We start from the raw sequence: 27,007 nt of genomic DNA on the forward strand, positions 1-27,007 counted from the left end.
ATTTAATAAATATATCGATCGCTTCTTCACACATCCAAGTGGTCCGTTTCATTCAGGAGCATAAAATACCACGTGTATTATGAAATAAAAATGTTTTTTCGTGTCACAGGCACTTTAAATCAACACTATGCAACTTTTCAGTTTTGGTCGATTTTAGCGATGCTGGCGGACAAAAGCGGTAGTGTTTTGCCTTAAGGACAACTGCGTTTCCCATGAGGACCAGCGTACACCCACACAGTGTCGTAAAATCATCAATCAATCAAAAATAAATGTCCCGGTCGCATGCAGATAGATTAAACGACATTTCTGTTTCCAGCGGCTGTGTGAATCCTGAATAGTAAGAAGGGAATGATTCCAGTTGTGGCTAAAAAATAGCATATGATGGTTAGCAACCGTGTAGCTAACCCCCCCAAGCCACCCGAACTCGTCAGCGTTGACAGTCGTCACGCCAGCAAGTGAAGGCCGGGGCAATGTTTATTCTTGATTATCCTAGTAGCCTCCCTTTATTTTCCTCCTCAGACAAAACTTTTTGTCTCTTTTGTTGCTCTGCCATCTTTGCAGAATTCAGGCAAAAGCGTTCGCATAGACTTCCATATTTATAATGAATGGGGAAAGGTTGTAAGTGACGTATGCCGTAAAGCAGCAACATTTCTAGTTTTTTTTGTGTGGCAGGGTTCCTGCCACCCTCCTCAAAGTGAATTAGTGCCAGTGAAAGCGATACAGACCCCCTCAAGATATACAGTGGGGCAAATAAGTATTTAGTCAACCTCCATTTGTGCAAGTTTTCCTACTTGAAAAGATTAGAGAGGCCTGTAATTGTCAACATGGGTAAACCTCAACCATGAGAGACAGAATGTGGAAAAAAAACAGAAAATCACATTGTTTGATTTTTAAAGAATTTATTTCCAAATTAGAGTGGAAAATAAGTATTTAGTCACCTACAAACAAGCAATATTTCTGGCTGTCAAAGAGGTCTAACAAGGTCTAACGAGGCTCCACTCGTTACCTGTATTAATAGCACCTGTTTTAACTCATTATCGGTATATAAGACACCTGTCCACAACCACAGTCGGTCACACTCCAAACTCCACTATGGCCAAGACCAAAGAGCTGTCGAAGGATACCAGAGACAAAATTGTACACCTGCACCAGGCTGGGAAGACTGAATCTGCAATAGGTAAAACGCTTGGTGTAAAGAAATCAACTGAGGGAGCAATTATTAGAAAATGGAAGACATACAAGACCACTGATAATCTCCCTCGATCTGAGGCTCAGTGCAAGATGTCACGCTGTGGCGTCAAAATGACAACAAGAACAGTGAGCAAAAATCCCAGAACCACACGGGGGGACCTAGTGAATGACCTACAGAGAGCTGGGACCACAGTAACAAAGGCCAGACGTGTCCCCTCCTGAAGCCAGTACATGTCCAGGCCCGTCTGCGGTTCGCTAGAGAGCATTTGGATGATCCAGAAGAGGACTGGGAAAATGTGTTATGGTCAGATGAAACCAAAATAAAACTTTTTGGTAGAAACACAGGTTCTCATGTTTGGAGGAGAAAGAATACTGAATTGCATCCGAAGAACACCATACCCACTGTGAAGCATGGGGGAGGAAACATCATGCTTTGGGGCTGTTTTTCTGCAAAGGGACCAGGACGACTGATCTGTGTAAAGGAAAGAATGAATGGGGCCATGTATCAACAGATTTGAGTGAAACTCTCCTTCCATCAGCAAGAGCATTGAAGATGAGACGTGACTGGGTCTTTCAGCATGACAATGATCCCAAACACACAGCCAGGGCAATAAAGGAGTGGCTTTGTAAGAAGCATTTCAAGGTCCTGGAGTGGCCTTGCCAGTCTCCAGATCTCAACCCCACAGAAAATCTGTGGAGGGAGTTGAAAGTCCGTGTTGCCCAACGACAGCCCCAAAACATCACTGCTCCAGAGGAGATCTGCATGGAGGAATGGGCCAAAATACCAGCAACAGTGTGTGAAAAGCTTGTGAAGAGTTACAGAAAACGTTTGGCCTCCGTTATTGCCAACAAAGGGTACATAACAAAGTATTGAGATGAACTTTTGGTATTGACCAAATACTTATTTTCCACCATGATTTGCAAATAAATTAAAAAAAAAAAAAATTAAACAATGTGATTTGCTGGGGTTTTTTCCCCACATGCCGTCTCTCATGGTTGAGGTTTACCCATGTTGACAATTACAGGCCTCTCTAATATTTTCAAGTGGAAGAACTTGCACAACTAGTGGTTGACTAAATACTTATTTGCCCCACTGTATAAGAGGTGTCCTTCAACTAGTTGCCTGACGACATATCATCACAATTGTTATGAAAATATTTTATAAAGGTGGAAAAATGACCTAGTGTTGCTTTAAGACATTCGATGTGGGAAAGGTGAGCTGCTCTCACTGATGAACTTAAAGCAATTCAGTATACTAGATAAACAGTCAAACACACCAATAAAAAACATGGAAACTGGCAAGGAGGTTCTTTTGGCGTCAACTCATGCCCAGACACTCACACCAGACTACCGGTCCATTGTGACAACAGTTTATACAAACCCTCAGCACAACCAGTTGTTCATCTGTTCGTGTTTGGCAACTGTGTTAGCTTCAGGCAGTTTCCTTATTGGCTACCATTCCAATTTTACGTTTTGATCACAGAGGACAAGCATTTGTGATCAGAAATATTGAAATGGTTCAATAGTTCTGTCAGCCCCAGCTGTTATCCAATCAGATCTAGGAGCAAATACCACTCTTAATTCCACACCGCCATAATTGTGCAGGCTAATCTCTCAGCAACATCGGACAATCGAGCCCTTACTGACTTTGATTGGAAGGGGCACACAAATCTCAATGTTTAGTCGAATGAGTGGTATGTGCGTACGCCACTTCAGAGCTGACAGAGAGAGAAAATAAAGAGAAATCCAGTCAGTCTATTCTCAAAAGCTCCCAGTAGCTGTGTGCTCGAAGCACCTGAAAGCTGATTTGGCTCGACCATTGATCCGGCGTGGAAAATCCAGTAGAATTGTGAGCTCTTATACACATCGCCTGACGAGGCAGACACCCTACAGTTTATGTGACGATCAAAAATTACACAAGGCCTTGTCACTCCTCACACACTCTTATCCCCAATACTTTGGAAATAACTCACCCTTTATACTTCAAGAAAATGAGACAAGGCCATTCCCTCAAGCTGTAATTAAAAGCGTACTTCCCAGCAATATTGTTGTGGTGCCTCTTTGAGTGCCAGAGAGAACAAAACACTATGCATCACTATAAATAAGACTGATGCACAATATGATTAAAAAAAGGTTGGCAGTGATTAATTCACAACTAATTGGTGTGTGGGGATGAGTCTAAAGCAGATTCAGACAGCTTCGAATGGTAAAACGAGAAAGTTGCAAATCAGATGATATTTTTAGGTATGGAGATTTCAGTCTTGTGCGCACATGTTGCAAACAGTTGCATTCTATCACTGCCCACCTGTGTATCTATCTGCATTGTTTGATTTCAGCCGGTATATGGAATTATTGGCTGCACTTCAAAACACATTGTAGCAGTTTTTTTTCCTCATCCCTTGACCAAATAACACGTCTCCCATCAAGAGATGATGCACAACGTGCATCTAGATGTAAATTATAGAAATATAGTAACAGAGTTTTAATTTCCCAAACATCAATACACAAGGAATTTATAAAAGCAGAATGGGGGTGAAAGGGGGAGGGGGCAGCAAAAAAATTAAAATTAAAAAAGTACATTTCAATATGTCAGTTTTCCCCACTATCATAATCACAATAAATTTAAACTTTTTGGTTATTGAGGACATATTAGCATGCACAAAATATTATATCGTTTCACCAATATTGCATGAACATTCCATTATCAACCATATATGTATTTGTTGTCATAGGTGAACTTTACATTCATTTTAATTAAACTCAATTTTTATTTCAATAGCTCAACAGGTGACAATCAATAAAGCTCATAACTAGTGATAGGAATGTAAGATAACAAAAGAAAAACTCGTCTTAAAAATATGTTTTGACATAAAAATCAACGTGAATCAAGTCGTTTTGGGCAATTAAATAGAAGACGAAACGTCCAGTTTAGCTTACCTGTGTGAGTCTCCTCCGGGCAGTTGTGCACTCTCAAAATGTTTTGTCGCCGCGGCTCCGAGTTGCTCTCCGCGGCACAATGACTCGGTTCGAGAGTGTTACCAACTTGCCAGTGAAGATTTTGATGTTTTTCTTGAGACAGGCGACACAGAAAATCTCATTTTAGACCTTCGAGACGTTTTGGCAAGCTCACGTTTTCCCCAGATGAGCGACCAAATATGGGCATCGGAAGTGAAATGGGAAGTTTAAGTCCCCCAAAGAGTGTGGGGAATACCAGTTTTAAGGGGGGGTCAGATTTACGAGTGTGACGATTTGACGGAAAAAAATGATTCTTGTATTAGTTGGCATGGAATTTCTATAAGATGATTTGTTGCATTTTGACCCAAAAATTCAAAAGTAGCAAATCTTTTCTTCCCATGTGTTCAAAAGTACATGTTATTTTGCTCGCTTGCCGCTCAGAATAACAGAAAACGCGTGTTTATTTGTTCCCGTATGGTAAAATAAAGGTGTTTGAATGAAATTCCCAAATAACGGCATCTTCCATATGAACCTGAACGCACCATTTGACTGTTGCTGAGGGATGACTGAGGAGGCTTTTTCTCTTCAAACCAGACAGCAAGTGCAGGTCTTGGACATCAGTCACAGTGACTTTCATGTACTTTTAACTTTATTCTGCCCTTTTAACTCATCAAAAGTTTCATACCGCCACCCACTTCAGGCAGAGAAAAACTTTTTTTGTCAGACATCTAATTAGGACTCTAAAAAAGGTGTCTTAGACCTTAAGGGGTTTGACGTTCGTCCTTTGTGAATCTTGTATCATTATATTAGTATTAAGATAGAACTTAATGTCATGGTATGCCTCTAAATTTCGATTCTTAACTTTTTTGGCCAATGGAGAATCAATTAACATTTAGCTGAAAAACAATAATGTGATTCAGATAATGTTAAACTCTATTGTGCCATTGTCACACAATACACAGCATATGCCAATCTGCCAAATAAGACGCTACTATATAAGTATAACACCAACACCAACATATTCACATTACATCCTAGCGTAAGGCATATTGATCACCTGTCTGAGTATAAGGATGCACAAGCGTGTGTGGAAGTGCTTTGTATAGACACAGGGGACATAATTATATGCTTTCAGTCGAGAGGTGCCTCTCCTTGCTCTATATGCAATTTCTGACGTTTTTTCATCACAAAGCAATAGAGATGCAGCTTGGAGAAAATTAATTCATATGTGCCAGTCCCGCACAAATGGGGCTTCATGATACAATTATTGGTAAAACATCATAGCACTTCATAGTAGCCCCAAAAATCTGTTTGCCATCCTCAAATAAGACATCATGGCTTGGTTAAAAGGTGGGTGCTTTGTCAATAGATGGACATGATTTGTAATTCTTAATCAATCAGGAGAGAGCAGAGCTGCTCTGCCCTCACACAATTGACAAGTTTAACTAAATAATCTAATAGTTTTAATTAAATGATGCCTTCAAATAAATGTCTGCACTCTCTGCTATTGAATTTAAAAAATAGCCCCAGAAACTATTCCAGCAAATGGTAAATAGAATGCGGTGGAACGAGTCGCATTTGTGTCTTGCGATTAGATGGAAAATAAAAATAAGAGAACTTAAAAAAAATAAAATGAGTAGCTTATATGATTTCATTTATTTGATTTTAAATATAGTACTGCATAGTAAAAATATTACTCATTAAGTTTTCATTCAAATACCACTAACAACGACGCTAAAGCACTGAACACTTGCATGTGAAGGTCAAAACAATATAGAAGCATGTTGAGTAGTTAGTACATATTCAAGTGGATAATAGGCTATGTTAACAATTTCAAACGAACCCAGTCTTCACTATTTTAATCATCACATTTAATTCAAATCAAAACCTCTGATGGGTTGCCTCTGGTTTCTTGCCGGTGTTTGAGGACCTCCTCGAACATGTGGCACTTCCCCAATGTTGCCGGCCTGAGCTGTGATTGACAGGCGTACCCACGAGGAAGAGAACCACCCGAAGACTCTTTTGGCTGCATTAAAAAAAAAAAAAAACGATTGGTTTCCCTTTATAATTTTGCAACATTTTGACATAATCCAAGGCAAAATAACATGAAGCATGACACTTTTCCCCCCTCTTTGCCTTGTTTCCATGGACACATCATGAGAGAAGTTCCCCAGCTGGCTCCCTCTGCCTGCTTGAATACCAAGTGAAGAGGTTATTTATATGTGACCTGTTCTCATGTGCACGCTCTTTAATTGCTTGTGACTAATTATTTTATTTATCCGTCATGATTTGATTGATTGGAAACTGATGCATATTGCATCTTGACTAAGATCGTCATCTTAAAATGGCACAACGCCAAAACTGTCCTATACCAGCCATCAATTTTGTATTGCACTTACTGTATCACTCTATTGTCTGCTTGGTGTGGGTACTTGAACTATATGCATATCTAACACGTAATACTTATACACTTCTGGCCAAAAGTATTGGTACCCCTGCAATTCTGTTAGATAATGCTCAATTTCTCCCAGAAAATAATTGCAATTACAAATGCTTTGGTAGTAATATCTTCATTTATTTTGCTTGCAATAAAAAACACAAAGAATTAAAAAAAAAAAAAAAAAATCTATTTCATTTTATACGAACTCCAAAAATGGGCCGAACAAAACTATTGGCACTCTCAGCCTAATACTTGGTAGCACAACCTTTAGACAAAATAACTGCGAACAACCGCTTCTGGTATCCATCAATGAGATTCTTACAATGCTCTGCTGGAATTTTAGACCTTTTTTTTTGGCCAACTGCTCCAGGTCTCTGAGATTTGATATCTCCACAGGTGTTCTATGGGATTCAGGACTGGAATCATTGCAGGCCACTTTAGAAGTCTCCAGTGCTTTCTCTCAAACCATTTTCTAATGCTTTTTGAAGTGTGTTTTGGGTCATTGTCCTGCTGGAAGACCCATGACCTCTGAGGGACACCCAGCTTTCTCACACTTGGCCCTACATTATGCTTCAAAATTTGTTGGTAGTCTTCAGACTGCATAAGGCCATGCACACAGTCAAGCAGTCCAGTGCCAGAGACAGCAAAGCAACTCCAAAACATCAGGGAAACTCTGCCATGTTTGACTGAGTGGACCATGTTCTTTTCTTTGAAGGCCTCGTTTTTTTCCCTGTAAACTTTATGTATTATTATCCCAAAAAGATCTACTTTTGTCTCATCTGACCAGAGACCATTCTTCCAAAACTTTATTTGGCTTTCTCAGGTAAGTTTTGGCAAACTTCAGTCTGGCTTTTTATGTCTCTGGGTAAGCAGTGGGGGCTTCCTGGGTATCCTACCATCGAGTCCCTTTTCATTCAGACGCCAACGGATAGTACGGGTTGACACTGTTGTACCCTCGGACTGCAGGAAAGCTTGAATTTGGATGTTAGTCAAGGTTCTTTCTCCACCATCTGCACAATCTTTCGTTGAAATCTCTCGTCAATTTATCTTTTCTGTTCACATCTAGGGAGGTTAGCCACAGTGCCATTGGCTTTACACTTACAAATGACACTGTGCACGGTAGACATAGGAACATTCAGGTCATTGAAGATGTATTTGTAGCCTTGAGATTGCCCATGCTCCCTCACAATTTCGCTTCTCAAGTCCTCAGACAGTTCTTTGGTCTTATTTCTTTTCTCAATGCTCAATGTGGTACACACAAGGACACAAGACAGAGGTTGAGTCAACTTCAATCCATTTTAACTGGCTGTAAGTGTCATTTAGTTATTGCCACCACCTGTTATGTGCCACAGGTAAGTAACAGGTGCTGTTAAATCCACAAATTAGAGAAGCATCACATGATTTTTCAAAGGGTGCTGTTTTCTGAAATTTCCAGGTTTACGGTGAATCAGTAACAGGCACACTTTTGCTCAATAGATGATGTTTATTGATTAGAAAATGCAGAATAAATTAGATTTATTGATTACAATCCCACAAAAGCAAGCAAACAGATATCAAAAACAAGCAAACAAATGGTAACGTGATGCTAGATTTGAGTTAGTCAATCTCAGAATCCCCGCGTTACGTTACAGCACAACTAGTTGTCCCTTAAAAATGAAAACCGCTTACCGTGACAAACGAGTGGGAAGCCAACAACACTCCAGTAAAGCGTCAAAAGGACAAAAGCTGGGCGATCCGTACTTAATCCACTAGCGGACTTCACTGGTCGCCCGGAAATGTTCGGTTTTTGCAGGGACACGCCCCCCGAAGGCGGAGAGGCCAACTTCCGCCCTCGAGCGGCACGGCCCCGTCCAATCACAAACATTTAAGCTACTTTTGGTTCAGCCCCTTGATAAAGGGCTTTTCACATGGGACAAATGAGCTGTGCTGCAACAGATGCCAACAAATGGTAAATATTATGGATGCAAAACAAGTTATCTCTATGGGACCCAGGCGTGTAACTATGGGACCCAGGCGTGTAGTAAAACAATACTATGGTGCAAAACAAGTTATCTCGTGAGATTCTCAAGCGTGTTTCCTAACTATGGGAACAAGGTGAAAAACAATAGAAGTTGTTACAATCTATGTCACAGAAGCAATCATACATCACAAAAGCATAATGTAACATTTTGCCACATCAGGTGCCAATACTTTTGTACGGTATTTTTGGAGTTTTTGTGTAAAATGATAATGATTTTTTTTTTTTTTTTACATTCTCTTTTGTGTTTTTTTTCATGGCAAGCAAAAATAAATGAAGATATTACTACCAAAGCATTTGTAATTACCATCATTTTCTGGGAGAAATTAAGCCTTATCTGACAGAATTGCAGGGTGCCAATACTTTTGGCCAGCAGTGTATACGGTTCTTGAAAAACATGAATGTAAAGTTCAAGGGGTAATTCCAACTTTGTCTCAAATGCACTTGACGCTGACTGTGAGAACACAATGAATACTTATGATTCTGTTCATTTATTCCACATATTTTTGTAAGAGCTATTTTGTATTAATTTTAAATTGTGCATTCGTACCTAATAAAGTGTTCGTGTATTTTATGTTCTTAACCTACGTGCTTCTTGCACCATCCATAGGAAGAGCAGAGAACCCTTCTTCTACCAGTGTTTTTTTTTCTCCTGGGCAATAGGGGGCGCTAAATCCCCATCTTCATCTTGACACGTTTGTGCCAAAACAAACAACAACGAGAAGAAGTATCAGGAGGCATTCCGCTTTTTGGCAACCGAGTCGTGCCTTCAAAATTCGCTAGAAATGTTCTAATAATTCAAACTTTGACACGTTCGCTACATGGAATGTCACTCTGCTCTTACCATGGCTGACTATGGCTCTTCGCTGGACGTTGACCTCTCGTCTAAACGCGACCGGCGCCGATTTTTCGGCCCCTATTTGTGTAGCTAGCGTTAGCCACCTCGGTTAACACCAGTGCTCTTCACCAAAAGGCAAGCCGGAGTTGGTTCGTCGCTATGCGACAACCAGTCGCAAAGTGAGGCGGCTCCGGCCGGAGCTCGCAGTCGACAAGAGGAAGAAACGACCGAGCACGGCGGTTGTTTCAGTATCTTCCAAACCGCTCTCGTGGGAAGAGACTTCAGTGGCAATGGTACGCCTGGCGAATAGTTAGTTAAACGCGGCTCCGGGTTGTTTGAGCGATGAAGCGTCGGCGGACAATACGCCGCTGAAGGTCTCCCTTGACTTGGGAGGTAAAGGTACAATCATGTCGTGTAAAGCCGCCACCAAGGACAAGAAGACGAGCTTCGGAAAAAAGCTTTTCAGGCGAGGCTCGGTGCGCTCCGTGGGTAGTTTTATGAGCAGAGTCTTGAGGACGCTCACAGCCTTGTCCCACTTTGGTTCGGAAGTGCATACGGACGAAGACAATGACGATGGGGGCTTCTCCGCGTTTCAGTCCGGACTTCAGGAAGCACCTTTGCACGACGGTGACCTCGGGCTGTTCCTCTCCGGCGAGAGGATTCCTGGCGTGGCCGGGTTGAAGAACCATGGCAATACCTGCTTCATGAATGCTATTCTGCAATGCCTCAGCAACACGGAGCTTTTTGCCGAGTACCTCGTCCTGGAGCACTACAGGGAAGACACGGCAAACGAGGAGGACAAACCAAAGACAAATGGTGTCCATCTGCAGAAGAAAGGTTCCCAGGCCAAGGGGGAAGTGACAGAACAACTGTCTGACCTTGTACGGGCCTTGTGGACCTTTGAGTACACCCCCCAACACAGCCGAGACTTTAAGGTATGCCTGGCACACAGTATGAACTAGGGATGTCCTGTTTTGCCGATACCTTTATTAGTCTTAGACCCAGGGGTGAAAGTGGGCCAGAACGGTCAGGAACGCAGTTCCGGTATAAGATTCAGGGCCAGAACGCAGTTCTGGCATAAGATTCAGGGCCGGAATGCTGTTCCGGTATACAGTGCTTTGAACGCTATGTAAAAAAAAAAAAACAAAATGCCAAGCTTCCACACATGCACTTCATCTCCAAGACGAAAACAATTAACCAACATCAGATTTACAAACACAAATGTTAACAATAAGTATAATAAAGTGCTTGTGTAGTGTAATCCGTTTCCAACAATTTTTATTATAGATTTTTTTACACGGACTGCATGGACGTTTCCCCAGCTGCTGCAGTTATCTGAGTCTGATGAAGAGTCGTCAATATGCGAATGCACACAGCAAAGCAAAACGCCTGGACTCATTTATCCTTTCAATTGGCTGACATACTGATCAGCAGAGATAGTTAGCTCTGATTGGTTTAAATGGGCATGTTTTCTGGATCAGCAAAAAAAAAAAAAAAATTTGAATTGATGCGACTAAAAAGGGCAATGCAATATTAAATAGATCAAATCTTTAAGAGTAACGAAAGAGTTGAAGAGGCTTATTTATCATATTTTGTTCTATTTGCTCTGCTGGGGAGTTTCAGAACATCTTAACTGTCAATGTGCACCTTGGACTGATATTTGTTCATTTATGTTAGTCTCCTTCTTTATTTCCTAATGATTTAAAAAAAAGTCAATGCCTGCGCGATCTTCAAAATATATTCCATTTCACTCAGCATAATATAAGTCATTTGTACTTATTTTTCTGAATGTATGTTACTTATATCTTTATTATTATTTTTTTTAAAAAGTAAATATTTACATTAACTTAGTTAAAATTGAGGTTTGGCATCTAGTATGTGTGGAAATGGGGGAAACTAAAAATTAGGACATTTAGGTTGAGGTTATTGCTGTTTTTTTATTTTGCAGATCATTAAAAAAATACAATTTTGAATGAAACAACTGTGCTAAAACTGTGCTAAAACAGTTTTCTTTGCATTTCAGTAGTTTAAGAGGTTTGACCCCCCCCCCCAAAAAAAAAAAAAAACTTTCTTGCAAACTAGATTATAGGAAGTTCAAATGAACTACAGCTGATCGCATCCTTCTCATAATAAATATGAGATGAAGTATGAAAACATTTAAACAATCAAGTGAGTATTCATCTTTGGTCAGTTACTTTGATCTGTAACTAACATCTGAATGACAGGGTGTGTAAACAGGCTCTGAGTGTATCATTACCTTAACACTGGTGTGGTTTGCTGTTTTAGAGAACTTTTGTTGCCATTCAGAATCGGTCGGTAGGAACATAAGTGCTCTCTCTTTTCTAAATGTGATTGCAGAACGCTGTGTCCAGGAACGCTACTCAATTTAAAGGTAACTCTCAGCACGACGCCCAGGAGTTCCTACTGTGGCTGCTAGACCGAGTGCACGAGGACCTCAACACTGTCAACCCCATGGGCAGGCCAACCTTGAGGGTAAGCTTTCAACATGGCATGAAATTGCGCAGATCTGTGTAAATATGTTATGTAAAACAGCCAGAGAAACTTAACATTGGAGCAAATGGTATTTGGATCTGTAGCTGCGAGGCTACTGTAAAAGCTTGCTGGACCTGCATTATTTATGACCCCCAGTTCTGCTGTCATAAAAACATGTTTTTGCTTGTTCAGCCACCTATCGAAGAAGATGACCAAACCAAAGAGGGACCCTCCCCGCCCCTCTCGGCTGGTTCATTTGTTCAGGAGCTCTTCCAGGCTCAGTACAGGTAAAATTGCTGCTTTATCCCTCACCCTACATCTACAGTATTTAATTCATAGGTGTTGTTTTTTTAAGGTCTTCCCTCACCTGCCCCCATTGCCAAAAACAGAGCAATACCTTTGACCCCTTCCTCTGCATCTCCTTACCCATCCCACTGCCACACACGCGGTAAGTGGACTAATGGAAGTCTTGCTGTTATAGTACAGGGGCCCTTGGTTTATGCTGGTCGACACATGTAGTCCCACAGAGTGAGTTCTCATTTTGTAGGGCTGTCTGAATATGTGGTGATCCCTTACATCAGACATGTCCAAAATCCGGCCCGGGGGCCAAATGCGGCCCTTGGTCAAATTTCATCTGGCCCACAGCCTCTGTCATAAAATCAATAACATCTGGCCCGCACACAGACTTAATAAATTGGTCAGCAGTACTGCCACCAGCATATGAAGTAGCTTACACACTACATGCTGCTCCTTATTTACCCACTAAAATGCAGCAGCACTCTAAGCAACATTACCCTTTGGGACCCATTACTCCCAATTTTCTAAAATGGCGACAATCAACAAAAAAAGTTGACTGCGAAAGGCCGACGCTTCAAGGATAGGTGGAAATTGGACTATTTCTTCGCTAGAATATGCAACAACTGTGTCTGCCTCATTTGCAAAGAGACAGTCGCTGTTTTTAAAGAGTTCAATGTGAGGCGATATTACCAAACAAGACACGCTGATATGTACGACAAGATTACAGGGATGATACGGAGCGAGAAATTGAAGCAACTTGAAGCTGGTTTAATTTCACAGCAGCAGTATTTCGCGAGAGCCCGAGAATTGAAAGAGAACGCCTCATGGCTAGTTGCGATATTGTTGAAATTATTTTAAAAAATAATGAAGCAAATGTGACACACAGAATGGTTTGCTAAAATTTGATTAAATATATTGTTCTACGTAAAGGTCGTTAACCAAGGTCGGCCCCCCACATTTTTAACATGCCAAATCTGGCCCCCTTTGCAAAAAGTTTGGACACCCCTGCCTTACATAATGCCCTTAATGTATTCTACAAATGCCTCTTCAAAAAAGAACCTACAGTATATACAGTGTATCACAAAAGTGAGTACACCCCTCACACTTCTGCAGATATTTAAGTATATCTTTTCATGGGACAACACTGACAAAATGAAAAGTAGGCTGTGTGCAGTTTATATAATAGGGGTGTGCCATCTTAGGCACCCCACGATTCGATTCGATTACAATTCAGGGTGCTACAATTCGATTCTTGAACAATGATCACGGTATTGACGATCACAATTATCGATACATCATACATTACTAATTAATACAGCAGACAAACAAATGTTTGTCTATTATTTATTTAAAATATCCCGATGATTCAACAGGAACGATGGAAACATGCCCATACAGCAAAAACCTGCCTGTAAGCTGTTTTTTTATTTATTTATTTTCACAAGAAAGTGCAAAAACATTAACCATTTTAAAGGGAGTACTTATTTCAATCAACAATACAATAAAATTTACACAGGTGGAATGAATTCCACATTTTCTGGAAACAAATTGTCTTTAGAAATACGCCTTCTTTTAACCAATATACTTTGTTTTCAAAGATTTCTGTACTTTTTGGCATGTTTGTAGTGTTGCCGCTGTACTTAATCATGGTTTTAAACATTCTGCATATGAAATACACGTTAGAGAATTGGCTAATTAGCTTAGCGCTCGGCACTAACTATTAACACCTCAAAAACAACAACAATAAAAGCTAAACAGTACAAGAGGGTTCGTGTACTCACCTCTTGTAGACAAACAAGGGTCTTAGCAACACACTCAGGATATTTTTCAATGGCGTACCGCAAGCAACACGTCACTTCCGCTCATTAATATTCATGACATTAGCTACTGTTGCTAAGTAGGGACAAGCCACCGGTTGTCCCCAATAGGAAATGGTGCCAAATTCACTGGCAAAGATGTGGAAGAACATAAAAATGTTCAGTTAAAGAGATGGCTTGAGTGTCCAAGGCTGAAAAAGATGAAAAAAAACGAGCCGACCTAAGCATAGCCTTAGCTTTTTTTATCGACGCGACTGTCAATGACATTCTCCTGTTTCAACAAGCTATCCTTTACCACAAGCCCTGTCTTTCTTACATATTATATCCTCTGGTTGTCCTACGTCTCTGACCGTTCTTGGAGGTAATTTAGTTAGTTTTGTGTAGCGATCGCAAACGCTACTCAGTGATAGCCAACGAACACTTTTTTCATTGATAACAAATCTTAATTCTATAATTTATTTACACTTCCCCCTTACTAAAGTTGTTTTATTTATATATACGTATATATGTATACATATATACAGAAACGGTAACAGTGGCAGTCAGATACCATTGTAATTCTTTTCAGGTCATTCATTGTCAGACAGAAGCAGTACGGCACAACGTTACGCTAAAAAAATAAGTTTAAAATATAAAAATGGCTTACTTCTTTGTCCTCTGAAAGCCCATGCTAACCCGACAAAATGTTTACTGCATATGAAATGTGAATGGATTTACCGAGCTGGTGTTGAAGTCCGCGCAAGTTGATTCGGTCTTCATATTTTTTCCTCCCGAGTTTTTGGTTTCCGGAAACGTATGAAGAAAACATCCTTCATGTTTCGTAATGTCTAGAGTCATTTCTAGAAGTTCCAAAAAAAGCAATGCGTGATCGGCATGTTCGTTTTTGAAAGATTACTGGCGAAAAGTAGCACAAATTACGTTGTTTCTATGCGAGGGCGGGTCTATAATGTCCCACTTCGGCTTTACTTCCGCTTTACGATGCAACGTCACGGTCTAAAAATAGCATGCGTGCGGTACGCCATTGACATGACTTCAAACTACAGCTGGACATCTGAAAGACGAGGAGCACCGAACTATCTCTCTTCCCCTCTTGCTCTAAAAAATAACTGCATGTCTCATACACAAATTTATTTTCCAGTCTTTTGAAAAAGAGTAAATCTCTCACTCAGTTACAGGCAGCATCCATTATAACATGCGTGCGTCCATTAACGGTGTCCGCGCGGCAGACGTGTCTTGAATTTCGGTCCGCTACAAGCGGCTGTCATGAAGTTATGAGGGAAAATCATTGTTTTTGAGCCTTTATGAATCGTAATCGAATCGTCACGTGTCGAATCGCGATGCATGTATCGTTTTTTTTGGAACTACTACACTACTCCTGCATTATATAATAGAGTTAATTTATTTTCCCCTCAAAATAACTCAAAATAGAGTACGGCGTGTGGTCTGAGCACTATCAGGCTGACCCCCCACCTCTTCAATCTCTGCAGCAATGCTGACAGCACTCCTGTAAAGAGTGACATGACATTTTGGAGGGAAAATGACAAGCAGTACTCAATTTTGACATTTAGGGATGTACGTAGTTCCCATGCTGTGTACTCACTTATGTTGCCAGGGGTTTAGATATTAACTACTACTATTCAATTCAATGTTATTTGTATAGCCCTGAATCACAACAAGGTTGTCTCAAAGGGCTTTGCAGAGGCAATATGATACACAATCAGGAACAGCAAATGAAGCAACAAAGATGAATAAATAAAGTTCAAGTCCTGGGTATCCACCATCCTTAGACCCTCCATGTCAGCAAGGAAAAACTCCAAAAACTCCAGAGTCTTTGGGAGAAAATGAGAAACCTTGGGGAATACCACAGTCAGGAGAGATCCACTCCCAGGACAGATAGACAGGAAGCCCCAGGACTGCTAATGGGAATTAGCAGGCGAAGTTACAATCCGTAAAGATGCAGTGGAGTAAAGGAACAAGAAAAGGTCCATCTAGCAAGATGAGACGGGGGTAGCAACGAGGACGTCCATCCAGCCAGGGGTCCGGAAAGTCAGGAGGCTGCAGCTGAAAAATAGCCACTCCACAGAGGGGAGGGGGGAAAGGGGACACCGGATGACTAGTGATGAAGAGACTAAAAAACTAGATATTAACATTGGAAAATAGAAATAAAGTAAGACAAGTGGTAGGTAGAGTGAGAAAAAGGAGATAGAACTCAGTGGCTGTACTTCCCTTAGCTTCTAGTGCAGCTTAGACTAAACTGTGAGTCTACTCCGACTTCAACTTGCCTGACCATAAGCTTTGTCGAATAGGAACGTTTTTAATCTAATCTTAAATGTGCAGACTGTCTCGGCTTCTTTAATATTAGCTGGAAGCTGATTCCATGAAACGGACTTGGTGGCTAAAGGCTCTAGCTCCGACAGTACTTTTAGAAACCCTGGAAACTACCAGTAGACCTGCATTCTGGTAGCGGAGTGTTCTGTTGGGGCGGTATGGAACCAGAGCATCGGTGAGATAAGATGGCCACAACCCATTAATGGTCTTAAATGTAAGAAGGAGGATTTTAAATTTAATTCTAAACTCGACTGGAAGCCATTGAAGGGCCTGGAGCACAGGGGTGATGTGCTTTCTTCAATTGGTTCCTGTTAAAAGTCTTGCTGCCGCGTTTTGGACTAGCTGAAGACCTTTTAGAGAACGTTTAGGACAAGCTGCAAGTAGGGAGTTACAGTAATTCAATCTCGATGTAACGAACGCGTGAATTAATTTTTCTGCATCGCTTTTAGATAAAAATATTTCTAATTTTGGCTATGTTGCGCAGATGAAAGAAGGTTTGTTTAATGTGAGCTTTAAACGATAAGTCAGGGTCGAATAAAACTCCTAGGTTTTCAACTGTGGTGCTGGAGGCTACACTTACATTGTCCAGAATGATTATCTGGGCAGCTAAAGACTATCTCACACTTTTCGGGCCTATTATAAGGACTTCTGTCTTACTGTACTACTACTACAATACTACTTTTCATTGTGTCAAAGTCATTGTATCGGTGTTGTCCCATGAAAAGATATACTTAAATATCTGCAGAAATGTGAGGGGTGTACTCACTTTTGTGATACACTGTATATCCTATGGCTTACTGCATCATTACTGTGAAAAACAAAGGGATGGTGGCTCTGACTTTTGTACACATTTGGCTTGTTGCAAGAAACAGAACCCATTTAAACTCAATGAACCAATGTTTTTTTTTTCTTTTTTAATAACCAGGCCGCTATACATCACAGTGGTCTACCAGGGAAAGTACTCTCACTGTTTGAGGATAGGAGTGGCAGTACCCCTTAACAGCACAGTGTACCGCCTCCGAGACGCCGTTTCGCGAGAGACCAAGATGCCAATGGACCAGGTGTTACTTTTGCTTTTTGTCAACAACATCCACCGTGCTTTGAAATGTACACATGTTTACGTGCCTTTTGTTTTAGTTCATTCTAACTGAAATGTACTACGACGGCTTCCATCGTTCCTTCTGTGACGATGACGACGACCTGGATATCATCCAAGAGAGCGACTCCATCTTTGCCTTCGAGACACCGGAGACATTTAAACTGGACAACCTACGCACAAAAAGAGGCAACTTTTTTTTAATTTTTCGCTTTGCTCAACATTAGACTTAAGGCAGTATTTGCACTGCATGATTCAAGTGACACAAATGCTCACAAATGGCACAGTTAAAATATATACTCAATTAGAAAGAAAAACGTCCAATCATGGATAAAATGTTTCTAAGGATCTGCCTGATATAACTAATTGCTTTATATAGGAAGTCTACTGGCCAACCTGACACACAACAACTTGAGGTGCAGTGTGGAAAATGTCCGCTCGTCATCTTTTATGCAGGGGAGTGGGACCCCTATGGCATCGCCCAATAAGAACCTTGCACCTGAAAAAATGATCCTGCTGGTGTGCAACAGAGCCTGCACAGGACACCAGGCAAAAAGGTATTCCTGGGATCTTTTCTGTGATGCAACCATTTCTTAAGTAATTCCTGTTTTGCTTCTAATGAACAAATACTCAAACAGTAAAGTAGATAATCAATTGTACAAAGCAATTAGCAGATCACACAGTGTTTTTATTTTAGGTTTGGACTGCCTTTTGTACTTTACATGGAGCGAACAGCCACGTGGGACATGCTGCAGAAGGAGATACTGGAAAAAATGCGGCACCTTTTACGACCAGGTGTTTACATTCAGGTAGGAAATGGTTTTGTTTTGATTTTTAAATAGCGCGAATTCTTTGTTAAGGCCAAATTATACCGGATGCGTGTGCGGTACGTATCCGCCAAGATATAGCAGCGGAGCCAATTAGTTTCCATTCTATCATATTGTTCAAATTATACCGGCTGCATATGCACTATGGATTGACTGTGGAAAAGCTCCGCCATGCCGGAGCCCGCCAGATGATTTGGGCTATTTTCTATTTTTACCGAAGACGCATCCGTCAAAATGGGTGGAGCCAGGCCTGGAGTCAACAGGCCAGGTGCTTATTCACGGTTTAAACACCAGCGAACATGGACGATGAACGATTCATTATGGAGGTGGAAAGTCACAAAGTGATTTACGACACAGCAGATCCTTTTTATAAGGACAAATTTGAAAAGGAATCCGCATGGAACGCCATAGCAGAAGCTATAAGAATGGACTATGAGTTATGCAAGTTATTAGAGGTGTGCAAAATTTCCGGTTCTTAGATTATTCGCGATTCGGTCGTGGAAGATTCGAGAACGATTCACAAACATCCAAATTCCGATTATTGAAATATGTCAAGTAAAGCGGAAGTAAAACACACTCAGCGCGCCGCGCGGTCTTCGGGACAATGAGGAACAGAGCGAGAGTAGCTAAACATCATGCTTGTCATTACCCAGCCGCTCGGGTAATGCCAATGCTCAACTCACGGGTCTAGCTCAACTCATGCCGCGAGATTAAAAAAAACAACAACATATCTGACTGCTGTCGAAAGCTGCTACAAAGTACGTCCACAATACATAATGTTAAGGTAGATATCATATTTATATAAGACTAGATGTAGAATAGACTCTGTGGCGATAGCAGCACATGTGGAGATAGCTACCGTAATTTCCCGAATATAAGGCGCACCCGTGTATAATGCGCACCCCAAATTTACTTGTAAAATCTAGGGAAAATTATTGTACCCGTTTATAACGCGCACCCTAATTTTAGAAGAAAACAGAGCTTGTGTACAGATACAGAGATGTCATTTTACTGACTGGTGAAACACAGCACAAGCATAGCACATTGGTAGTTCAAAACATTACCGTAAACTGCCAATATTCACGGTAATAATATGATTTGACAACTTCTCCAACTTACCAGAATCTAGGAGAAAACAAAACAGATGTGACTTTTCTTTTAAAGGCTGCTGTATAACTTGCTCGTTTCCTCATGATGAATAAATGTTTCTTCCATGGATTGATACGGTAAAATGAAAGTGAGAACGTAAGTCGAAAATCCGTGAGCGCTCATAGCTGTCAACTCGACAGTAACAAAAGGAACTATTGTTATTTGGGTTTGAGTTTCCCGAGGAACCGATATAGTTGACGGACATAGGAAGTGTGTGTCCTTACATTTGTTATAGTCCGAATTGCGGAGCTGCAATAAACGTCGACTCAAATGAGTTTAAGAAACTAAATTCTGTGCTTTATGAAGAGTGAAAAAAGCAGAATTTAACACAGACGAAATCATTCGGCCGATTAGAGTGAAGTATTACCGAAACAAAACGGTGACGTCACGTACCGTAATGGTCGGCAACGGGTCGCCGCATACGTTTCTTCAACACAACGTGGCTGTGTCAATGAAAAAAAATCGGTTTATATATATATGTAATACATATATATTTCTGTCTCCATCCATGTACCCGTTTATAATGCGCACCATGAGTTTACAAGTTGATTTTGGGGGAAAAAAGTGCGCGTCATATTCGGGAAATTACGGTAGATGCGGGCGTTAGTAAACGGCCGCCATCTTAAAGCAGTAGACTTCCCTGCAAGGCTGTTGTAGCGAACTTTTTATCTAAAATACTCCTAAATCGGTAAAATATTGACTTGAATCTATCTTTAAAATAGTTTTAAAACTTTCACATGTCGAAAGTAGACAAAAGGGAAATTATGGAATAACAGGAGCAATTTTAACAACTTTAACGGTTGATTGACAACATTAAATTAATTGAATGTAGTTTAAAGCTGCTGATACGGAATGGGGATTTGAGTATGTTATTTATTGTTTTTAACTGCCTGCGAGGCTTTTAAAAATTTTTTTTTTTTTTTACAGTTTTTGTAACTAATGCACAAAACATTAGCAGCTAATAGCGGGGGGGGGGGTCATCAATAATCGATTTATAAATCGAATCGTCGCCTCTGAATCGTAATCGTAATCGAATCGTTAGGTGCCCAAAGAGTCCCACCTCTACAAGTTATGTAATTAAAAAAAGTAATTAAATAGTAGAGAACGGGTTGTTGACGTGATCGGGGTGTCTCAAACCCATGGTAAAAGCAAAAAAAAAAAAAAAAAAAAAATTCGGGAAAAGATTTGCATTCAAATGAAGTCCACCGCTCTCTTTGCGTTGTTTTTAATGCCACATTGTCGCGTGCGATCACGCAAGATCTCACGATGGGACAGAGCTGCCGGACAGCAGTTGTGCGCAGCTGGTATGTTTTGTTCCATTTTTGACGTACTGTGGAGCTCACAGTCAACACGGAGCTTGGCGGAGCCGTACCGCACACACACACACATCCGGTATAATCTGACTTTATAGTTTTCTACAACCCCAATTACAGTGAGGTGTGGATGTTGTGGTAAAATGTAAAAACAAAATACAATGATTTGGAAATCATTTTTAGCCCATATTTAATTGAGTACAGGTAGTCGCCGAGTTCCAACTTAAGTGATTTCGTCTTCAGTTGATTTTTTTTTTCCTTTTTTTAAAGTCGTGTAAACTAGGGGTGTAACAAAATATCAAAATTGTGATACTGTATATCGTGATACTTTGTATCCCAAAAGGTTATCGATATGCTCCTGTCAAGAATCGAGATATCGTTTTAAAAGGGTGTCAATTATAAATTAAAAAAAAAAAAAAGGCTGCCATTGACGATGCTCGACGCCCAATCCATTTAGACTGGGAACGTTCGTTCATTCAAAACCAGAGCATTCTGTCATTCGGTCCGATTTTTGGGGCATTTACAGGTCACATGCTTTTCATTTTAAGGCATTTACAGGTCATTTCCTGTTGAGTCTGAGTCACTGCCTATTCATTTGGGTGATTCCCAGGTCACTTCCTGTTCTGTAACGCAAAATAAACTGCAAGTGACCCATAAAATACCCCAAAGTCAACAGGAAGTAACTGAAAATCAACAGGTATATGACCTTAAATGGCCCAAAATTACTAATTGCCTGGCATTGGCTGCCACTGACGGCCATAGACGTTCAATCCGTTTGAAGTGGGACGGATGGCAGCGAATGAACATTCGTTCAATTGGCTGCCACCCTCCCAGTTCAAATGGATTGGACGTCTACTAGTGATAAACTCATTCCACTTCACAGCAGAAGCTTGTTTTTCTGTTTATTAGTTTTTTGTAGAATATCCTAGAATGATTTCCTGACCAATGTATCGAAAATCGTTGTATCGCTATATCGTCAGATCATCGTTATCGCGAGCTTTGTAGCGCAAATCGTATTCTAGCGTAAACAGTACCTTATTGTCCCTCACAGTATCTTACACAACGGCGTGAGAGAGAGAGGGAAAGACTACAGCTTAGCTTGCTGGCTAGCTTGGACTTAGCTCGAACATCTTGGCAAGGATAGTACAATGACGTATAATACATGTTTTTGGATAGTGATTTTTTAGATTTAGGTTTACTTAAAGGGTTAATTCCGATTTAATAATCAGTAACGTAGAATTCAGATTCTATGAACTGTTTGATGACCTGAGATGATGAAATCCCTAAATTCTTTTTTGATGACCTGATATGATGAAATCCCTAAATTCTTTGCAGTTATACGTTGAGGAACATTGTCCTTAAACTGTTGACCTATTTTCTAATGCACTTGTTCACAAAGCGGTGAGCCTCGCCACATCTTCGTGAATGGCCGAGCAATTCACAGAAGCTCCTTTTATATACCCAGTCATGGCACCCTCTGTTCCCAATTAGCCTGTTCACCTTTTGGATGTTCCAAACTGGTGTTTGATCAGCATTCCTTGAGCATTCCTCAACTTTCCCAGTCTTTTTTTTGCCACCTCTCACAACTCTTTTGGAATGTGTTGTAGCCAGTGTTGTTAATAACGGCGTTACAATATAACGGCGTTACTAACGGCGTTATTTTTTTCAGTAGTGGGTAATCTAATTAATTACTTTTCTCATCTTGGCAACGCCGTTACCGTTACTGAGGACGGAAAGGCATGCGTTACTATGCGTTATTATATTGGTCGAAAAGTCTGAGGGAGACGGACTCACCGAGACGACAGAGCAGAGCAGGAGTGGGGAGGAGGCAAGAAAGTTGTGACGCCGAGCAAACGCGATGCTAAGTAGCTCCAATAATACATGTTGTAGCCGATAGCCTACAAACTACGCCCGCATGTTATGGTAGATATGGTAGACATGGTAGATATCACATATACTGTATATAGATATAACTAGATGCAAAATGACAGACACGGCACTAGATGCGTTAGTAAACAGCCGCCATCTTAAAGCAGTAGACTTTTTAGGACGGCTCTGTTGTAGAGAACCTTCCTAGCGAACCTAAGTAACTTTTTATCTAAAATACTTCTAAATCGGCAAAATCTTGACTTGAATCTATCCTTAAATGATGAAACAGTTTTAAAACTTTCATAAGTCGAAAGTAGAGAGAAGGGAACTAATACAATAATGGGAGCAATTTTAACAACTTTTAACAGTTGATTCAGAGTAAAGGGTAAATTAGGGTAAAGAATTGGGCTCGGGCCAATTGTACCAAAAACCTTCACAAAAAACTTCACATAGTGTGGCCAATGTTTTTGTTTTTTTTTTTTTGTTTTTTTTTTTTGTTTTGTTTTTTTTCTTGAGGAAAAAAAAAAAAAGTAATTATCACCAATTACTTTGCCGAGTAACTAACTTAACTTGAGTTACTAACGCAATTACTTTTTGGGAGAAGTAATTTGTAACTATAATTACTTTTTTTCAGTAAGATTAACAACACTGCTTGTAGCCCTGAAATTCGTTTTTTATGATTATTTGCTAAAAGCATTAACATTTATTAGTGTGAACATTAAATATCATGTATGTGTAGAAGACATTGAACGTGATTTGCAAATCATTCTGTTTTTATATTTGACATATTGTCCCATCTTGGAATTGAGGTTGCAAAACAATCTCTGCACTCAGGTGGGGCCTTTCAGCCTCCGCGTGGTTGGCGTTGTTGGGATCACCTACCTCCTCCCACAAGATGAGCGACCCTTGTGTCACCCCACAGTTGACAGGTCAGCCCTGCTCTTTGGTATCTCAAATTTTACTTCAAGGAAAACAATCTAATCATCAATCACATGCACAAGAAGCATGTTGTTTATAGTCTTGCAGCATGTTTTAATGACATGCCCAAGCATGTCTGTTAAAATGCCAGTCTAACATGTTTTTTTTTCCTTGGCCTGCTTAAAGCAAGCCAGAACACCGTTCAAGCACAACGATGCATCTGTCAAAATCATAGTTGAATTTTACCCCTTAGAGCAGCTGTCATGATATATATGGTGAACTCTGAACTCATTCGTCTGTAACAAGAAATAGTGTGGAATTGCAGTTTGGCTCAATGAACGCTCCACTTTGCACTCACTGAAGTCACTTAACCTGAGTTACATGAGTTGTTGTTTTGGCTGTGGGCTTTTAGAGCATACAAGTCCTGTGGACAGGGTGGACCGCCCCATGTGAAGATTGTGGTGGAGTGGGACAAAGAAACCAAAGACTAGTACGTGGGGATTATTCTGCCACACACATAAAGTTTCATTTAATTCAAGAACAACAGAACAAGTAAATGAACTTTCTTTGAACCGCAGTCTGTTTGGACACACGGAGGAGGAGTACATACCCGACGCTGAGAGTGTGTACCTGCACAGAGAGCAGCACCACCAGCCACAGGCCTGTACTCTGGCTCAGTGTTTCCATGTCTACACTAAAGAGGAGCAGGTAAAATCTCACAATAGTCAGGGTTTCCCCGAGGATTTTTTGAAGCTGTGGTGGTGGTGGGCTGGATCGAAGTCGGACAGCCCCACATGTTGTGCCGTGGCGAAATTGCTTCATAAGTAATGAGAATTTTATTTAACATTAATTTTTTCCAAGAAGAACCATAAAAAATCTATTTGAAATGTTTGATTAGCCGGGATACTGAAATATTTCGAAACTAGACTGTCTACATTTATGATGATGTATTAGGGCTTAATAAATTAATGAGTAAATAAAAGGACAACGAGATGTAAGTCGTACTATTGCTACGAGGGGGAAAAAAACATCATACATTTATTACGTAAGAGTAAAGTATCTGTGAACCGCTATGCACTTTACATACAATTACCTTAGCTGGGAGCTACTTTAGCAACATTAGCATAACTCATTCTATGGATAATAATTTGATGTAGATGAGGCAAGAGAAAAAATGTCGAAATATTACTACGAGAATGAATGTCGGATTAATAGTATGAGAATAAAAAATCGGATTATTACTTAGGACTAATGTAGCTGAATAAGCAGCTACGTACTTCACGTAGTCCGTTGCCGCTTCCGTTAAAATCAACAATATTGAAAGCATCTTGTGTTTTAGAATCTGTGTAATAAATAAGGATATCCTAAATATTTTGCCTCATCTACGTCAAATTATAATCAATAGAATGATTTATGCTAATGCTTCGTTGTAGCTCTCAGCTATGGTACATGTATGTAAAATGCGTAGCTGATTACAGCTACATTACCCTTACGTAATAATACGACTGTTTTTCCTCGTCACAGTAGTACGACTTACATCGCTTTTCTTTTTCTTTATTTGGCCCTAATATGCACTACATTACTAACAATAATAGTCCTTCTGTTAGCGGACCCTCGTCCTTTGACAACTTAAATCTTTTCTAAATACTTCAAAATACTCTGAAAATACTAGAAGTGACATCAGCAACGAACAAATGCTACGCTAGGACGTGACGATTTGGGTAAAACACGCCATAGAGAACCAAAAAATCATATCAATGTTAATAAGAAGGTCGTTTTCACAGGCCTAAACTAGAATTATATTCATTAACTTGAAATACCTTTCTGTGGATTTTTCTCCCGATTTCCAACACTGTGCCAACGTAGTGAGACTGCTTGCAACAGAAGAACAGATGTGATTTTCAAAATAAATTATGTAAAGGAGCAATTTGTATTTAACGTGCTATTTGAAATGACTATTGGCAAAAAAGTGCGTAAATAATGAGCTATAGATATTAATTTAGACACATTCTAATTTATAATTTGTATAATTTAATAATATATCTTTTAAATAAAAAAAATTAAAAAACTTGTTATTTGCAAGGCGTAGCTGGTTTTATTTTGGTGTGGCGGTGCGCCACAATCTTTTATATGTAGGGGAAACCCTGATATTCATTTGCTCAAACCTGGACAGAGCGTGATTTCATCAATCAAACATCAACAGTATTAACGTGTGCCACACTTAACGGATGGTAAACAGGAGTAAAGCAAGGTTTCATGTCTAAACAACATAAACTAATACAACAATGATACAGTTTGAGTTGTTGTTGTTTGTTTGAATTGGTAATTTAACCCATTCATTGATCAAGAAAAAGTTCCCCAATGCTCACTTGCATTAAAATAGTAGTGTTTTGTATGTCTGTCTGTTTTACTTAAAGCACGTCAGTGGGAAGATTTTCTCCATGTTTATCTCTGTGCACAGTGTGGTGCTAAAAGCAGTCTTCAGCTCTGTGGTTTTGCAGCGTATTTGACTCCTAATGCTACGTTTGGACTTAAGTAGACACTTGAAGCAAGGACCAACATAAATACTGTGGCTTGACTCACTGTTGCTAGAAAATAATGTAGAAAGGGAGGAAAAAGCCAACACCTCTTTTTTTCCACTTTAACCAGCTTGTCCTTGATGATTGCTACTTTGGGTTTCATGTGTTTCAGCTGGCCCCGGATGACGCCTGGCGTTGCCCCCATTGCAAACAGCTGCAACAGGGGCGCATCAAGCTCAGCCTGTGGACGCTGCCGGATGTGCTCATACTGCATCTCAAAAGGTTTAGGCAGGTACTGTGAAGTGGATGAAAAAGCATGACTTTGTATCTTAGATGACAAACGAATGGGGTTTTGCTTGCCCTCAGGAGGGTGAGCGCAGGGTGAAAATGCAGAATATGGTGAGGTTTCCTCTCATGGGTATGGACATGGCACCTCACATGGTGAAGAGAAGCCAGAGCAGCTGGAGTCTACCCTCTCACTGGTCACCGTGGAGAAGACCCTACGGCCTGGGAAGGAACCCTGATGACTTTCTGTACGATCTCTACGCTGTATGCAACCACCACGGAAGCATGCATGGGGGCCATTACACTGGTAACATAGGCATCCGAGCTAAAAAAGTCTCAGTGATGTGGAACATTTTTAAAGCGGTGCCTCTTGTGTGCACTCACAGCTTACTGCAAAAACTCAGTTGACGGTCAGTGGTACTGCTTTGACGACAGCGAGGTTGCACCGGTGGCTGATGAAGATGTGTGTCAACAGACTGCCTACATATTGTTTTATCAACGCAGGACTGCCATTCCCTCCTGGTCTGCCAATAGCTCTGTTGCAGGTCAGACTATGTCAGAGTATTTTACATAAAGTGTATCTAGCAAATATTCATAGAGTTTCACTCTTTTAAATGTTTTATTTTAAAGCCATTGTAGAATCCGCAACGAAAGG

The 27,007-nt window shown here is 40.4% G+C and overlaps 2 protein-coding genes across 2 annotated transcripts in view; one reads left to right on the forward strand and one right to left on the reverse strand.

Moving 5' to 3' along the window:
* Positions 1-4,333, reverse strand: part of baiap3 (BAI1 associated protein 3) — a 101,522-nt gene extending 97,189 nt beyond the window's left edge. Inside the window, exon 1 of the mRNA XM_057860724.1 lies at positions 4,129-4,333. The gene's annotated coding sequence lies outside the window, so the exon portion shown is untranslated. The remainder of the gene's footprint in view (positions 1-4,128) is intronic.
* A 4,997-nt stretch (positions 4,334-9,330) lies between these two features.
* The window catches only part of usp31 (ubiquitin specific peptidase 31), a 29,763-nt gene continuing 12,086 nt past the window's right edge, over positions 9,331-27,007 (forward strand). Inside the window, exons 1-14 of the mRNA XM_057860723.1 lie at positions 9,331-10,376; positions 11,800-11,934; positions 12,127-12,221; positions 12,290-12,382; positions 17,302-17,437; positions 17,514-17,661; positions 17,852-18,029; positions 18,170-18,281; positions 23,465-23,559; positions 23,961-24,038; positions 24,127-24,256; positions 26,240-26,359; positions 26,434-26,659; positions 26,739-26,897. Coding sequence (XP_057716706.1) covers positions 9,849-10,376; positions 11,800-11,934; positions 12,127-12,221; positions 12,290-12,382; positions 17,302-17,437; positions 17,514-17,661; positions 17,852-18,029; positions 18,170-18,281; positions 23,465-23,559; positions 23,961-24,038; positions 24,127-24,256; positions 26,240-26,359; positions 26,434-26,659; positions 26,739-26,897 — 2,233 coding nt within the window. The 5' untranslated portion in view covers positions 9,331-9,848. The remainder of the gene's footprint in view (positions 10,377-11,799; positions 11,935-12,126; positions 12,222-12,289; positions 12,383-17,301; positions 17,438-17,513; positions 17,662-17,851; positions 18,030-18,169; positions 18,282-23,464; positions 23,560-23,960; positions 24,039-24,126; positions 24,257-26,239; positions 26,360-26,433; positions 26,660-26,738; positions 26,898-27,007) is intronic.

The sequence above is a fragment of the Corythoichthys intestinalis genome, chromosome 16 (genome assembly GCF_030265065.1).
Source record: "Corythoichthys intestinalis isolate RoL2023-P3 chromosome 16, ASM3026506v1, whole genome shotgun sequence".
Classification (NCBI taxonomy): domain Eukaryota; kingdom Metazoa; phylum Chordata; class Actinopteri; order Syngnathiformes; family Syngnathidae; genus Corythoichthys; species Corythoichthys intestinalis.